At 42.4% G+C, this 17,659-nt stretch overlaps 1 protein-coding gene across 1 annotated transcript in view; it reads left to right on the top strand.

Annotated features, from left to right (window-relative positions):
- Positions 1 to 11,107, top strand: part of HAT1 (histone acetyltransferase 1) — a 53,247-nt gene extending 42,140 nt beyond the window's left edge. The window contains exons 9-11 of the mRNA XM_018572311.1: positions 7,124 to 7,275; positions 9,373 to 9,489; positions 10,377 to 11,107. Of these exons, the coding sequence (XP_018427813.1) occupies positions 7,124 to 7,275; positions 9,373 to 9,489; positions 10,377 to 10,544 (437 nt within the window). The 3' untranslated portion in view covers positions 10,545 to 11,107. The remainder of the gene's footprint in view (positions 1 to 7,123; positions 7,276 to 9,372; positions 9,490 to 10,376) is intronic.
- Positions 11,108 to 17,659: the final 6,552 nt, after the last annotated feature.

The raw sequence follows: 17,659 nt of genomic DNA, 5'->3' as shown, positions 1-17,659 counted from the left end.
GCCATCCGCAGTCTGACTTTTGGAGTACCCCATCTGGACCCCGCTGAACTGGACAATGCAGGGATAGCTTGGATGTAATCTTTGGGCATTGGGTTCCGTGTAAGGAATTTTCCAGACTCCGATTTCTGGAGCCACCCTATTTACACTGGTTACTGGGCACCATTACATTCACTGCTGCCTGTTGGTTTCAGCTATGAAAGGAGTTAATGCTGACGTCACCCTCTGGGTGGTGTGTCACACACTTGCACTTTGCTCCATCATTCTCGCCAAACATCCTTGAGGAAGCATCTCCCCGCTGCTCCCATTAGTGTGCATCGCCTTCTTTTTTTACCATCTCTCGGTGGCACAGACAGATCGTCATCCAAACTTATGGTCTCAAAGATAAGTTTCCACCCTTACCTGTCAAGTAACTCTGCTGGATCTGTGAGTGCTTCTTAGTTTTTTGGGGGTATTTTTCTGTCATCAAGCAACTGTTTGACAGATTTGCAAGGTCATCTGTTCACACATTCTACCCGGTGGCCGCTGAGGACACATTTTATGCTAGCTTTGGGCGTAAGATCCTTCAGGCAGCTCCTTAGGCTGCAGGAAGTCCCCAGTTCTTTAATGTGTTCATGGGCCCGTTATTGTTTGTTTGTCGAGATTCCCACCACACAGTTGGACAGCTTTGGACTTACCATAAAATACCTTTCCTGGAGTCCATTAAGGGACACAGGTTCACACCATTCTGTGTTTATGATCATGCTCTTGGTACTGCTGGGTTGGCCTACATTTTTCTATTATTGTTATTTTTGTCAGCGTCCAATCTTCTTGTAGGTGGCAGTATAACCCAAAGGTTAAAGACTTCCTGTGTCCCTCAACGGTCTCCAAGAAAGGATTTTACAGCGAGTAGAAAAATGATGTATTTTCTTTTAAGTTACCCAGTCTGTGTTGATGAAGGTGCAAGGAGATTGTTCATATGACAGCTTTGCAGAGCATCTATAGTTATGGGTTTGTTTGTTTGTTTTCTTGCCTTCATATTCTGAAATAGGTTGCTTGGTAAAAAAAAAAAAAGATTCCTTTCTACACATACAGATATATGTCTAGAAGATTTTGTATTGTAAATGTTTAAGGGTCTAAAATTATCAATGACCTGTTGATGTTCAATAGGGTTAAGGATGCTGTGATTGGCCGAGTGATTTGGCTGTAAAAGGGTACAGACTCCTCTGAACAATTAAATCTTTTTGTTTCCTTCTCTTTGAAATGCTGGGCATTTATGTGCTTACAGTACAATGGAGTGGCTAATGACTTAGGATAATGGTAGCCAGGCTGCTTTTCCCAGGCAGCTGTGTCAATTCTTGGGATTAGAAAGCCCCTTACACAGTAAAATAATATGATGTGTAAATGTCTCTGTCTATCCATCCACCTCAAAATGACCATTTGTCTATTTGTATTGATCTTTTCATTAAACAAGGCAGAGTTGGCAAAGTATAATTATCATATGAAAGGGAAAATATGCAAGTGTTTAATTTGCTTTATTTCTTATTAAAGTGAAACTTGCATCTTTCCACTCCAAAGATTGCTGCTTTCTCATATCCTTACACATATTCTTTAGGTATATATTTTAGAATTGCCACAGGATTTGGCCATTTTAATTTCTTATTTGATTCTGTATATGAAGATTTTGCTCGACTCAAGTTTTGTGGGCTGCTGTGAGATGTGCTGTGCATGACAAACTGTTAGGATTATAATGCCCATTTATTTCTGTACTCATAGGTCTCATTAAAGGAGAACTATGGGGTCAGTGTTTTTCCCCATAGTTCTCAGGGTAACGGGAGGACACAAACTAGCGTCCTCCCGTTACCATAAGCTCTGTATACCGCGAGCTACAGCTCCCGGTATACTGAGACGCCACAGCCGGAGCGGATCCTGACTTAGACAACGGGATCCGCCCAGCTGCGTGAGTGACAGCTGGCTCTGCCTATCTTGAGGCAGAGCCAGCTGTATCTGTCAAGTAACTCTGCTGGATCTGTGAGTGCTTCTTAGTTTTTTGGGGGTATTTTTCTGTCATCAAGCAACTGTTTGACAGATTTGCAAGGTCATCTGTTCACACATTCTACCCGGTGGCCGCTGAGGACACATTTTATGCTAGCTTTGGGCGTAAGATCCTTCAGGCAGCTCCTTAGGCTGCAGGAAGTCCCCAGTTCTTTAATGTGTTCATGGGCCCGTTATTGTTTGTTTGTCGAGATTCCCACCACACAGTTGGACAGCTTTGGACTTACCATAAAATACCTTTCCTGGAGTCCATTAAGGGACACAGGTTCACACCATTCTGTGTTTATGATCATGCTCTTGGTACTGCTGGGTTGGCCTACATTTTTCTATTATTGTTATTTTTGTCAGCGTCCAATCTTCTTGTAGGTGGCAGTATAACCCAAAGGTTAAAGACTTCCTGTGTCCCTCAACGGTCTCCAAGAAAGGATTTTACAGCGAGTAGAAAAATGATGTATTTTCTTTTAAGTTACCCAGTCTGTGTTGATGAAGGTGCAAGGAGATTGTTCATATGACAGCTTTGCAGAGCATCTATAGTTATGGGTTTGTTTGTTTGTTTTCTTGCCTTCATATTCTGAAATAGGTTGCTTGGTAAAAAAAAAAAAAGATTCCTTTCTACACATACAGATATATGTCTAGAAGATTTTGTATTGTAAATGTTTAAGGGTCTAAAATTATCAATGACCTGTTGATGTTCAATAGGGTTAAGGATGCTGTGATTGGCCGAGTGATTTGGCTGTAAAAGGGTACAGACTCCTCTGAACAATTAAATCTTTTTGTTTCCTTCTCTTTGAAATGCTGGGCATTTATGTGCTTACAGTACAATGGAGTGGCTAATGACTTAGGATAATGGTAGCCAGGCTGCTTTTCCCAGGCAGCTGTGTCAATTCTTGGGATTAGAAAGCCCCTTACACAGTAAAATAATATGATGTGTAAATGTCTCTGTCTATCCATCCACCTCAAAATGACCATTTGTCTATTTGTATTGATCTTTTCATTAAACAAGGCAGAGTTGGCAAAGTATAATTATCATATGAAAGGGAAAATATGCAAGTGTTTAATTTGCTTTATTTCTTATTAAAGTGAAACTTGCATCTTTCCACTCCAAAGATTGCTGCTTTCTCATATCCTTACACATATTCTTTAGGTATATATTTTAGAATTGCCACAGGATTTGGCCATTTTAATTTCTTATTTGATTCTGTATATGAAGATTTTGCTCGACTCAAGTTTTGTGGGCTGCTGTGAGATGTGCTGTGCATGACAAACTGTTAGGATTATAATGCCCATTTATTTCTGTACTCATAGGTCTCATTAAAGGAGAACTATGGGGTCAGTGTTTTTCCCCATAGTTCTCAGGGTAACGGGAGGACACAAACTAGCGTCCTCCCGTTACCATAAGCTCTGTATACCGCGAGCTACAGCTCCCGGTATACTGAGACGCCACAGCCGGAGCGGATCCTGACTTAGACAACGGGATCCGCCCAGCTGCGTGAGTGACAGCTGGCTCTGCCTATCTTGAGGCAGAGCCAGCTGTATCCGCCCCCTTCCCCGTCCCTTCCGCCAGTCTGCGCTGGCAGATCGGAGCAGGGAGAGGGGAATCCAGCCCCTCCCCCTGTCACGGCAGACAGCCGTGACAGGATCGAGAGGTGAGCGAACCCGGTATGTGTTCGCTCACCTCCCGATCTACTGAGCCGACCTGTGACAGTCTCATTGTCACAGGTCGGCTAGAACTATGAGGTGAGTGAAAAGCACTCACCTCATAGTTCTCCTTTTAAGATTTTTTTTGGGGCAGGGGTGTTTTGCAGTGCATCTATGCGCTGGGGTTGTATGTGAGTGGGCCATGGGGGTCAGAAGGGACACCTCAAATTAAAACCATGTTAAAAAGAGGAAAAGAGACTCATTAGATATAAATTAGACAGTAAAGGGGTTCTGAGTACAGTTCCTGCTACGACCATTGGCTACATGTAATTTGTTCAACTTTTTCTGTATGCTGTAATTTGCCTAAAGTATACCATTGAATGTTCATGCAGAGCAAATCATTAGGGTCACTTTAATGTCCCCCTCCCCTGTTGCAAAGGGTAAGTAGGACCAGTGTAAGCGCGGGTTCGGATCACCAGTCAGAGCTTGCACTGTGCTGACTGTGCAGAAGAAAAACGCTGAGCACAGCATCAAGACACAAGGTAGTTATACTGCATCAGCAAAGATTTCAAAGCTGACTGGGGTTTGAAGATCTGCTGTTCAAGCTCTTTCAATGAAGCACAAAGAAACGGGCAACGTTGAGATCCATAGACTCAGTGGTTGGCTAAGGAAACTTAATGCAGCAAATGCATGAAAACATAGGAACTGGGGTGCAGATAAATGGAAGCAGGACCTCCTGGACTGATGAGTCAAAATGTGAAATCTTTGGCTGTAGCAGGAGGCAGTTTGGTTGCCATTTTGTTAATTGATCAAAATAAACTATAAACGCTTATTTCTGAAATCATTCTTACTTTACAGCATTCTTTCACACCTGCCTAAAATTGTTGCACAGTAGTGTGTATATACACACACACACACACACACACTACTGTGCAACAATTTCTAAAATGACAGCAGGTACTCTGGACTGATGAGTTAAAATCCGAAATATTTGGCTGTAACAAAAGGCAGTTTTAGAGAACAGTTCAAAAATGACTGTCTGAGGGCAACAGTGAAGCATGGTGGAGGATTCTTTCAGGTTTGGTGCTGCATTTCAACACATGGAGATGGGGGATTTGGTCAGAATTAATGGTCTCTTCAATTCGAAAAAGTGCAGGCCAACATGTATCCATCATTTGATACATTAGGGAAGCATCTGATCAGCCCAAATTAATTCAACAGTAGGATAATGAGCTCACACATACAGGCAAATTCATAAAGCAAAAAGTACTGGAAGAGCCAGCACAGAGCCCTGATCTCACGATTCACTGAGTCTGCCTGAGATTACACGAAGAAGCAACTGAGAGAGCCTAAATTCACAGATCTGTGGTTAGTTCTACTAGATGTTTGGAACAAACTACCTGCCAGGTTCCTTAAACTGTGTGAGAAGTAATGATCTTTTCAAGGCAAAAGGTGGATATACCAAATATTTATTTATGCACTTGGCGTGTGTGTGTGTGTATGTGTGTGTGTGTGTGTATACACACACAGTATATTGCTGTGCAAAAGTTTCATAGGTCCAGAGTACCTGCTGTCATTTTCTTGCACACCAGTTCTTCAGTCACTTGACCTTATTTCCATGTTGGAGGTATGGCTATCTAGCCAAAAGTCTTCCTGAAGACTACTTATGACTTGGCTTCTCCGAATTTTAGATGGGGCTACCTGGGTCCCACTGATTTCTGCCAAGTCTGAGCTAATAGTGTCACTGGGCATCTTTCAATTGGAAAGGGAAGTGACAGTGATGCATCTTTTATCTGCTATACTAAGTTTTCCATGGCCAACCATTACATTTTTGGTCCTCCCTTAGTGCCTGCTTTTTGGCCTTCTGCAGAAGAGCTTGGACAGCACATCTGGAAACACTTGTCTTCCTTAAACTTTCTGCCTATAAGAGACCTTGTTGATGCAGTAAGACCACCCTGTGTCTTGTTGCTGTTCGCAGATTTGGTATTGTGTAGGATTGTGTAAGAGTTTTACATTGAAGTGTCCTCAGAGCATGACTGTAGAACATGACTCTCCAAGTTTCAATCCTCCTTCACAGCTGGTTTTTACTTAATTATATTCCTACCTACATTGTTATATTGTTGATCATTAGCACTTGTTTAGTATAATTGTTTACAGTCCACTTTTTAAAAAAAATGCATGCACACATATTCATAAAATTGAAAATGTGCATCTTATTTATTATGTTTTGTATTGGAGCCATTAAAGCATTGCAACTGCGATCAGTGGATCATGGGTGCAATGCTCTGGCTCCTGCAGACTCTTCCTGTCCATACCTTGGTATGGACATTCAGTAACATGAACGGGAGGAGGTGCCAGTGATGTCACTGCACTTGTATTCAATTGGGAAATACAAGTCCCTCTGCCGCAGTGGCAGGTGGGAATGTAGCTTCTTCATTCGCAGATCCTGTAAAAAAAAAAAACAGCAGCAGCCTGTGGGGGGGGTCAATGAGATTTAATTTTTTAACACTTATTTTTTTACTTTTTCAAATTTTTATATCTTTTTATCCTTTCATTTTTTTATTTTTGTTTTACTTTTTTATCACATTATTATTTTTTACTTATTTTTTTCTTTTGTATTTTATCATTTTTTTTATAATTTTTTTTATTTTACTTAACTTTATTGCTATAACACAGGAGCTAACAATCCCCGGTGTGATAGTATTTGGAGGTGACAGGTTCTCTTATCCTGTTACCTATCGGCGAGATCACTTGTAAACAAACAAGCGGCTTCTTCGCTCTACATTTAGCCCTGCTTGCTCAAAGCAGGACTAAATGTAGAAAACTACGCCCGAAACTGCATGTCTCCGGCGTGGGACGACAGGAATTCCACACCCCTGCCGCCCGAGGTTGGGCCTTGGTTGGCCTTGTGGGAAATCCGGCCCTGCCTGTAGGTAGTGTTTGATTAATTTGCAGATTTAGATGTACTAACAAGTGAAATCCAATCATTCTCTAATGCTTTTTAAGCAATTACAGCAACACTTTTGTTTTTTCCCCCCTATTGGGATGAAGGTTTAATGTAAATGGATAAAAGCTGACCATTGTGAACACCCCGGTCAGTGTTAAATGGTTTGTCTCAACCCTCTAGCTGCCACTCCTGCTGGACAGCTTGGTCTGCTAAAGCAAGTTGAAAAATCGCAGACTTAGTGGCCGGATCACTAGTTAAAAAAATAAAGGGGAAAAAAATATCCTAAAAAAAGAAAACGAATGCGGCCACACGTTTAGTGATTAGTAAGTTGCAATATGTTACATTTTTGCTTTTAGGTTTTGATCCAGATGTACCAATAATGGTTGCAACCTTCCGGCCTTTCTCCTTATGTGCTTGCTTATTTGTTGACAGAAATGTAAGACAAATATGAGGTTGCGGAAGAAAAAAAAACAATAACTGAAATTTTCTTTTATTTTTTTTGTCCAGCTGAAGATCCATCAGAAAATTTTGTCAGGCTCCGAGACTTTGTTCTTGCAAAGCTTTGCCAGAATCTGCCATGCTTCTCTCCTGAAAAACTTCTTGAAGGGTTCAGTCAAGAAATGGTGACAGAGGCTCAACAGAAACTCAAGATAAATAAGGTACTTTAGCTGTAGCATTGCCTGTGATGATTTGCTGAGCACAGTATTACTCTTTACATTGACATGCTGTTGACTCGGACAAATTCCTAAACCCTGAACATTTCCCCCTTCCTCCTGACATGAATGCTGCAGACTATTCCATATGATTATCTGGCTTTCATGGGAATTTAGCTTACTCTCCTCGAAATGTTGACATATAGTGGGAAAAGCATGAACTTTCAATTCTGATACAAAATAAAAATATACATTATGTACTCTTTGAATTTCCTTAAATGGATAGGAAAACTGGAGGAAGTATGCTGCACTCTACCTGCAGGATTCTATATGGTCTGTGCTAGAAGTTGCCATATTGGCTAGCATTAAAGGAGTCCTAAAGTCCCAGCATTGTAATAGGAATACATACTAGAGTTGTCTTTGATAATGCAATCAAAGCTAGAAAAAATCCCTGCCTTCTGTCTGCCCATCACTTTCAATTAATTCCTTGATTTCCAGTGGGCTTTGCATCTCTCTTTCCCCGCTGCTTGATGTGATGCAATCTCGATTTCTCAGGACTACATAACCCATCATGCATTGCTTCCAGCAAGCAATGATTATGTTACATTGTTCAGATGTTGAGGATAATCATAAAGTCTGATAGGGTTAAACAGAACGCCGGGAGTCTGCTCAGCTTTGTAGAGACTGCGGCTGGCTTTACAGTAGAAGCAATTCTGGTGGCATAGCGCCTGAAGCCCATATAAGCTATTGAAGTGCGATCTGCACTTCAATAGCTTATTTAGAGTGTAAAGGTGACACTAGGGGGTCTGTTGGACCCCCAGCATCACCTTAAAGAGGACCTGTCACCACCAATATGCTATCACATGGGAGGCTTGTAAGCCCCCCTATGTGATAGCAATTAAAGTAAAGTTTAAAAACCTGTTTTAAAAAGAATAAATAATTTAAATGTAAAAATAATTGTAAAAAATGTTTTAAAGTTCCCCTCGAGCAGACGATTGAGCTGCACATGTTGGGTATCGCCGCTCGCGCCGGAGTGTGAGCAATAATTCTAGGGCCAATAGTTACACATATCTCTAAACATAGACCTTCGTCTATGGACTTTTTGCGGTACTGAAATCTGTTGCAGTTTCACGGACGCACACAATTTTTATCCTGGGCATGTTGGGTATCTATTTACTTGTTGTAACCTCATCTTTTATATTTTACCCAAAAAATGGTTTTATATAGTGTTTTGGGGTACTAAATTTTACTTAAGCTAATTTTTTACTACATTTTTGGGTTTGATAATAAGTTCGCTAATGTCGTGCAACATAAAAATTTGCAACTACCAACATTTTATTCTATAGGGTCTTGGCTTTCAGAAAATATATAATGTTTGGGGGTTTTATGTAATTTTCAGGCCTAAAATGTGGTGACAAGGGAGCATGAAACCGGCTTTCTGGCCAATCAGGGTGCTGGGGGGGCAGATAATGACTTGCTGTCAGGCTTCCTGATTGGCCAGTTTCCCGTGCCAATCGGGAAGCTAGGCAGCGAGTCATTACAAGCTGCCCAGCTTCCTGATTGGCCAGGAAGCGTGTAATGACTCACTGGCTTCCTGATACTGGAAGTTTAGGCTTCGAAGTACTTGCCCAAATACTCGGTATCGATACCTATGCTAGTATCAGTGCATCGCTAAAATTCAGAGTATACACAGGTTCACCTTATTTTACTGCCATTCACTTTGCAGAGTGAACAGCCTCTACTCTTATAGTAAAACAAGCCCAGTGTGGTGAAACCAGTATCTTTAGGGAAGGAGGGTGGGGCGCATCTCGTAGCTTAAGGATGTGTGTAAATACATTCTTCTAGAAGGCAGTCTGTAACATTAACGCAGAGCTTTACCACGTATATATTATCTACAGTGCCAAGTACCACTCAAGATACGTGTCCCAGAAATTGAGAAACACATCCTTACTAAGTTATTTCCAGCATCCTTAAAGCTTTTTCTGCTGTTTTGTTGTTTCATAGCTATATTTCTGCCAAATGCCTTTTTATAAAATTCTACTGTGAAAAGAGAAAAGATTGTAACATTGTTCTATTGTATTGTTTGCCTATTTTAATCACTAGCAACATGCAAGACGTGTTTATGAAATTCTTCGACTTCGTGCAACAGACATGAGTGATCCTGAAAAATCCAGGGCTTACAGACTAGACATCAAAAAGAGACTTGTTGGCCCATATAAGGTATGGCTGTGTTTGCAGTCTCTATCATAGTTGTTTTGATGGAATCCTAATCTGAACTTTTTCTCATACCTTCTAGCCATATACTACTGGAGATGCCTGGTATTAAGATCAATAACGGTTATCACAGAGCATGTGTTTCGTGCTAAGCTTATTTACTGGGTAGCAGTATTGTTTGGACTCCTCCTGCTGCTGTATCCAGTCAATAGTACAGTTCCTTTAACCGTAAAGGAAGCAGGGTGTATAAGCGACTTCATTAACTATATTTGTTAAAGGAAATCTCCATATTTGTAAAAACAAAAAAACTGTGTTACACAGGTTATTGCTGTTAAAAATTAAGTATTAAAACCAGCTATAATTATTTAATCACTGCAAAAAAATTAAAATGATGGTAGTTTTCATTCACTTAGGCCCTGTTCACACCAGGGTGGTTCAGTCATGCGGATTTGTCAGCGCTGAACCGCTGACATGAACAACCCCATACATTCCTATGGGGACTGTTCATGCAATCATGCGCCTTTGCACGATCTGAACCGCCTCCCACCCAAGATGCTCCCTGAGCGCAGATTCCATATAGATTTCAAAGTAAACGCGCTGATCAATGGTTTCTTGTGCGTTTTTAATTGCATTTCAGTGCTGAAACGCAAATAAAAACCGCCCTTTTAAAATTCGTGCTGAAACGCATCCGCACTGGTGTGAATGGGGCCTGGGGCCAGCCATATCAACTGCTACTCTTCCTGTGTTGCAAAAATATATCCTCAACTGCATCTGAGACGGCATCACTAAATTCCAAGAGCGGAACAAGTACCCGTGTTTCCATATTTTGCGGTTCTACACAGGAATATGGCAGATGTACCAATATAAAATAAACTGTTTTTGTGTTTCCACAGAAAAATCAGAGAGAAATGGCCAAGATGAGAAGGTGTTTAAAACCAGAGGAGCTTACTAACCAGATGAACCAAATAGATCTGAAAACACAGCATGAGCAACTGGAGGAGAGCTATCAGGAGCTGGTGACTGAGTACAGGAGGACAGTGGAAAGGCTTGCCCAAGTGTAGATCTTGTCAGTGCTCTTTAAACTTGTCTCAACTACTTTACAGCCTGATGTCGCCAGTCAATCTGTTTCATATAAAGCCTACTGAGTACTATTAAAAGTACTGTCGCTGTATTCCGGACTTTAAATTCAGACGTGTGGCATTCAGTTGTAACCTGTTATTGGCGGTGGCATTAAACTGGTGCTTGCTGCTTAACCAAAGTCTATATACCGACACACACCGTTGGTTTCAAAACCACTTGTTGAAGATTGCATTATCTGGCGGGTGCCTTTGTTTTGAAGGGTCAAAATTGATCTTTAGGCAAAATGTTTTTTTGGTGACTTTGTATAATTCTGAGGTTCTTCATTCATCATTGTTCGCATCCGTTTTCACATGTAAATATATCATGTACTACTCACCCCGGCTCATTTTTCCTATAAATACACATCTCTGGTTTTCTGTGCTCTTCAGCTGTTTTATTTTTCTAGTTGACTAAATTGAAATGTCTGTATTATTCAGTAGCACTTAAAGCTAAAAATAAAAAGGAAGAAAAGTAATTTTATGCGCTTGTGTTTTCTTCGTAATACATTTTTCCTAAATTACAGATTTATAGAAGAAGAGAAAACACTGCTTTCAAATTATACATACAATAAATGTGACAGTAGACATGAGAGTCATATTTTTTTAAATAATACGTTTATTGATATCAATACATGTTACACAGAGATAAAATACTGTAAGCCTTGAGATAGAAACAGAGACATGCACTGATATCTAAATGGGAAAATGGATACAATATTTTTTTGATTTATAAATAGTGCAACGTGTACATCAGGAACAACAAAGAGAAACAAGGAAAAAAAATGATAGTCATTGTGCAATGATATAAAGTTAAGTGCATCAGACAATATTTTCCAATAAAGACAAGTTTTCCCATGCGAGTCTCATGTTTTTATCTGGAATATGATACAAAGATGAGGTACAAGGTACAAATATGTGCTAAGATTTTATTACTAAAATGGTATCAAGAGTTTTCACAAGAATCAACACAACTGATCCATTTTCTCCAGTTTTTCTTATGTTTGTAAGGCAAACATTTGGGCCTCATAAGTTATTTTATATAGGGATGTAACAATGAAAAAACATAAGGGAGTGCTACAGCCTGATCTGATGGAGTCTGAAAATGTGACAATGTTGAACGAAAACTAGCTGTGGGATGGCAACAGTGTATCTAACGGTATACGAGGGTAATGGAAGGATGATGTGTGTGGGAAACACGAAAAAAAACATATGAGCGCCACTGCTTAAGGATTTAAAGTGTGAAAGAAGTAGCAATGTTGCCTTATGGATGTTACAAACTTGCTAATTTGTGGCAACAAATGATGTTAATCTGCATGGGAAATGCTGTCAAGAGTGTGTGGGTGGATGAGCAGGAACTGCCAGAATGGAGATGGGAATTTTGCTAGGGAGAACTCAGAATTGAATAAATAAAGAACATAAAAATGAGAACTTTTAACTAAAGGACACTTACATAGAGGTGTATTGCCAGAAGTCTTCTGTTGGTTAGCAGTATGGATGGAGCTGCGGCGGCTGAGTCTGCTGGCAGTGGAGTAACGGCAACCAGGTCCAGTGGAGCGATGTCTGCTGGTGACAGTTGGAATTTAGATGTACAGGCACAGTGGAGGGGTCCGTCTTTGTAGAAAAATGTTACATAGTTACATAGTATTTGAGGTTGAATAGACATATGTCCATCAAGTCCAACCCATTGTGTGTGTGTGTGTGGGTGTAAAGATCCTCGCGTCATCTCGTTTTTAGGAGTACTTGTACCCCTGTATATTACCGTTTCTCAGGAAATCGTCCAAAAGCCTCTTGAATGATTCCAGACTATTAGCTGAAATCACTTCTTGCGGCAGTGAGTTTACTTGTTAAGCTCCCTCAACTCACGCTGTCTGTCCAGAGTGGACCGTACCACGGATGTCCCTCGGCCAGCTGGGCAGACACCGCTCTCCCAAGCTCTCCTGGATCTGCCCACGTCTCCTGTGTGTACAGCGCGAGCACCGCTTGCTTAATGCTGTTAGAGCAGGGGTCTCAAACTCAATTCACTCGGGGGCCACTCAACACATTTTTCGAGGGCCGTTTGCCAAATGTCATACTTTTAAAATAAAATGTAATTATATCCGGTATGGTACTGCGGACACTAATATGCTCGCGATAAGGCCCCATTCATATCGGTAGGTTTAGGTGCGATTAGGGATTCCTGCATCAGGAACTTGCGTTTTCCTGAAGCAGGAAGCACTAATCTGGTGTTTACAAGCGGCCGATGTTACCCGTTCATGATCAGGTGAGAGCAGCTCCATGTAAACGCCTGCACACCACATGTAATGATGTGATATTACATGCGGTTAGAAAACTCCCTGGATGCACAATAGATGCATCCAGGGAGAATGGTTTGATTCCTAACCAAATGTAATCATATTGCATATCATTACATGCGATGTGCAGGTGTTTACATGCAGCGGCTATCACCTGATCATTAACTTGAATGGCTGATAGCTTTAAACGCCAGATTAGGCATTCCTGACGCAGGAATCCCTAATTGCACGTAAAGATACAGGTGTGACTGGAGCCTCATACACACAAAAAATACTACCCCTGCACAAATAAAATAATACACTCCCCCCATGTACATCTAAATTCACACACACACAATAATACAATTCCCAGTACCTCCCCCCCCCCCTGGCATGTAAAATAAAATACAAAGCCCCCCTCCTGCTTACCTTTTTGCTGTGAGGAGGCACAATCGCTGGTGATTGATTGGTAAGGTCTGCTGCAGACCTTTCTAATCAATCCAAGTGCAGCACCAAAGCAGCTCTGTGGTCTGCATCAGTCAGAGATGCAGAACGTGCAGCTGCTCCCACAAGTTGGGTATGAGGTCCGTGACCGCGCACCTGACTTGTGAGCTGGCTGCAGGCCACATGTGAGCTGGCGCAATTGGCCCACGGGCCGGTACTTTGAGACCCCTGTGTTAGAGGATTTGTGAATGAGAGCGCTGGGCAGTCTGTGGTACGGTAATGAATGCTGCTGAGGATCAATGTGATGGGAATGAGGTGTCTGCGGAGTGGAGGTTGTGTCACCATATTATCAGATCTGTTTGGCCAGCCTCGATGCCAATTGGCTGGAAAGCTGGCTTCCCCGCCAATCAGCATTGAGCCGCCCAAACAGAATGGAGTCGGCTTCCAGGGCAATCATGAAGCCAGGCGGTGGGTAATGACACGCCGCTTGGTTCCCTGATTGCCTGGCAAGCCGGCTCTATGCTACCGGAAGTACCGGTATCGGTACAATGTATCTGCGAGTACCAAAATATACATATTGGTACTCGTTCCCAGTTTGGTCTTGGGCCACAAGCCTAAGCTGAAAGTACTTGAAGTAATGAGTGTTATGGACTCCCAATTCTTGTATAAAGCTGGCCATACACCTTACAATTATCTGCAGATTTTCTGTGGTCAGGTGGAAAAGGTGCAACAGATTCCTCCATCTACACTTAACTGTGTGGCTGGAGTAATCTCCACCTGGGCCAATCTGTTGCACTTTTTCCATCTGACCACAGAAAATCTGCAGATAATTGTAAGGTGTATGGCCACCTTATGTGTGGGGAAACGATTTAAAGGATCCTACCTGAGCCCACTGAAAACCATTGGGAATAGATTGAAGTTGGGGGAGTTTGTACCATGTTAGGGGAGCTATATTGGCTGGAACCTGAATTTAATAGAGAGGCATTGTTAATAAACCTTTAATAACACGGATAGAATATAGTAGTACAATCTTTTATTGTGCCGATTGTGTATTATAAATAAGGTTTGTTAATGTTTCGTATGATAACACTACTGTGGCCTCTGTGGCTGTATTATTAGTTGAGGACATAGCCACCATTTCTTTATCGTACAGGACAATTCGGTAATATGCAGGTATCAGGTTACTGGAAACTGGCCAAAGCTGTGAGGACCCTCGTATAACCCCCCCAAAGTAGGATTTCCTTGTTATTTTCCTAGTGTCCTTAGGTGATAGATGTCTCCTCTCCACTGAGGAATATGTGTGGTAGTTTAGTTAGCTTTATTTTTTCTACGTTCCTTCAATCAAGTGTCTTCCTATCGCTGTCTATGGTCAGAGCAGCAAACTTGCAGCTTATGGATGGAACTGTGCCCCATGACAAAAGCTTCGGGAACAGTACTCGGGCCACACAGGATATGGGGCTGGCCTGTAATGCAGCTTCAGACACTGGATCCAGTGTCAGGTGCCCACCCTGACATGTGGTCCAATGCGTTAGTAGAGCTGCAGGGTGCTATACAGGTCCTCAATGGCGTATCTGCACTAGTGTGACCCCGTCTGTGAAGACTCCTTCAAGGGTATGTTTGTCCAAAGTGAGTGAAGCCAAGAGTCCGCGGACATTCCCCATTCCCTCGTTGGTTATCTGACGCCACCTGAAGCAGTTTTATTTTAAGCATTATCAGGGACAACAGAGACCCTCTTTAACCCTTTGGTGCTGGCATTGTGAGTACCTGTTGGGTACTCACTGTTGCACAAATATCATGCAACAAAAAAAACTATTTTTTTTTTAAGGGCTGTGTTCAGAAAATATTTGGGGGGCTATTCATAAAGGAGCTGAAGGATCCAGCCATAGCTTCAGCTGATCCTTTGGCTCTCTTCGGCCGCCGGAGCCCTTTGGTTCAGTCGAACCGAAGGGCTGCTGTACGGGCTATTCACTTTAGCCCGTACAGCAGCCGAAGGCATTTACTCTGGCTCGACTGAACCGTAGTGTCAGCCGAAGCGGGGCAAAAGGCCTGCCAAAGAATGGCCTTTCGCCCTGCAAAAGACAGCTGGGTGAAGCCATAATAATGGGTGGAGCGGTAATCTCACGGCCTGGCTCCGCCCAGTTATAATGACAGATCAGCGTCCCCAAATGAACTGGGGACGCTGAACTGTCATAAAACAATAACAACTGGGCGGAGGCGGCTGTGACGTCACGGCCGGCTCCTCCACCCAGTTGTTATTCATTGGCCGGGACCTGCTAGAAGACTCTGGCAGGTACCGGCCAATAGGAAACAGTTGGGCGGAGGTAGCTGTCATTGCTAGCTCCGCCCAATAGTTTTTTTTGTTTTAAAAAAAAAATCTTTATTTTTTTAATTAAAGGGGTTCTAAACAAGCAGTAGATAGTTGTTTTTTTTTTAAACACTTAAACAGCGGTTTAGACTGACCTCATTATCGCGGCGAGAGTCCAGAACTGTTCGTGCGGCCGCAAAGGATCTTGGGGCGGGCGCATGCGCAGTTCGGATTCTCGGCCGGGAGACGAGCAGAGACGCAAGGAAAGTCTATGGACGCGTCCACCCGCCTGCAGACACCGCTGGATCGGAAGTGCCTGTAAGCAGCGAGGATTCCGCGCTGGATCGGAGAGCCGCCGCACCGCTGGAGGGACAGATGAAAACATCAGGAAAGAAGAAGATGATCAGATTAAGAGACATCATTTAAGGTAAGTGCTGACATTAACATGGAGGGGGAGGGGAAAATGTTTTATCCTTTAATGTCACGATATTTACATTTCAAACATCTTTTTTCAACTTTTTTCATTGATTTGCTATTCTGCTCAGTACCACGGAGGCACCGAGCACAATAGCCAAGCCGAATGCCGCTCGGTTGCATTTGGCTATTCACTCACTGCCGTTCGGCCCCTAAGAGAATAGGGGCGAACGGCAGCGAGTGAGCAGCCGGAGCTTCGGCTCAGCCGATCCAGATTTTGAATCAGCCGTGCAAGCCAGAAGTGAATAGCCGAACGTTGTTCGGCTCACTTCACTTTGGCTGGGTTAGTCACTCGGCTGCTTTCGGCAGCTTTGTGAATAACCCCCTTAATGTTCTCGGGGTTTGAGTAAATTTGTAGCCAAAAATGCAGATTTTTGTAGTGTGCAAAAAATGAAGAAATACAGTATGACACTTTTATAGTTTGAATACATTTTTGAACTACAGTTTTTATTTAACTTTTTTTTTAACTTTTTTTTATTTTGATTAAAATGTATTTTATTAAAATTTTTGTTTAACTTTATTTTTTAAAACTTTTTTTAAATTATTATTGTAATGCTGGGAGCAATACCCAGCCTGCTATTTGATACTTTAAAATGCAACAGCCAATAGTAGGCTGGCTATTGCACCCGCCCACTGCGGGTAGTTCTCCATTAGGTCCTCCTCTGCTTATTGACAGCAGGCAGTGGGTGGGTGCAATAATTAGCCTGCTATTGGCTATTGCATTTTAAAATATCCAATAACGGGCTCGGGCTGGGTATGACTCCCAGCCGCTAGCTGCAGAGGAGGAACGGCGGTAGCGGAGGGAAGGGGGGCGAGGCTAAAGCGGCACTGGGTGGGTACCGAGGCAGAAAGGGGTTGTTCTATCAAAGTTTGTGACTGCGTTAGAATGTGTGACCGTTGATGAGGTCACACATACTAACATAATCCCGCCCAGTTTTTCGACGGTGGAATGGGTGTGACTACGTTAGAATGTGTAACCACTTGACCGGTCACACATTCCACTGCCGAAAAACTGGGCGGGATTATGTTAGAATGTGTGACCACATCACCGGTCACACATTCTAACGCAGTCACAAACTTTGATAGAACAGTGGCAACAACTAATCGATGTTGAGAATCGCTGTCAACGATTCTCATTACCGATTATAATCGATTCGTTGTTGCAGCCATAAATATAGGACAGATTTCACTCTAATATTAGATGTTTATTTCCTTCTAAGGCATTGGATTTCGGTACGACCCTCCCAATCAGATTCATCTCAGATGTGCAATTTACTAAAAATAGCAATTAGCAATGTGCCTCCCCTTCCCTCATAAGTGTATGGCTAAGGAAGACATTTCCTAGAATCGAAATTTGAGATAATCAGCTGTTTGTGTAAATGCCTCTAACTCGCACACATTATTACTGACACAGTAGCCAAGCTTTGCGTTTTATTTTTTGGGCCCAGCACCGCTCCGTCGCCAGCGATCTATTTTCCCACTTGTGGGCGGTCCCCAGCGGCGGAGACAATCTCTTCCGCCAGTGAGCGACGGCCAATCGGTGCTTTCGGGTCTATAGCACGTGA

The sequence above is a fragment of the Nanorana parkeri genome, unplaced genomic scaffold (genome assembly GCF_000935625.1).
Source record: "Nanorana parkeri isolate BGI_ZX_2015 unplaced genomic scaffold, ASM93562v1 scaffold44, whole genome shotgun sequence".
Lineage (NCBI taxonomy): Eukaryota > Metazoa > Chordata > Amphibia > Anura > Dicroglossidae > Nanorana > Nanorana parkeri.
Note: the sequence above shows the minus strand (reverse complement) of the source record. Positions and strands in the feature narration are given on the sequence as shown.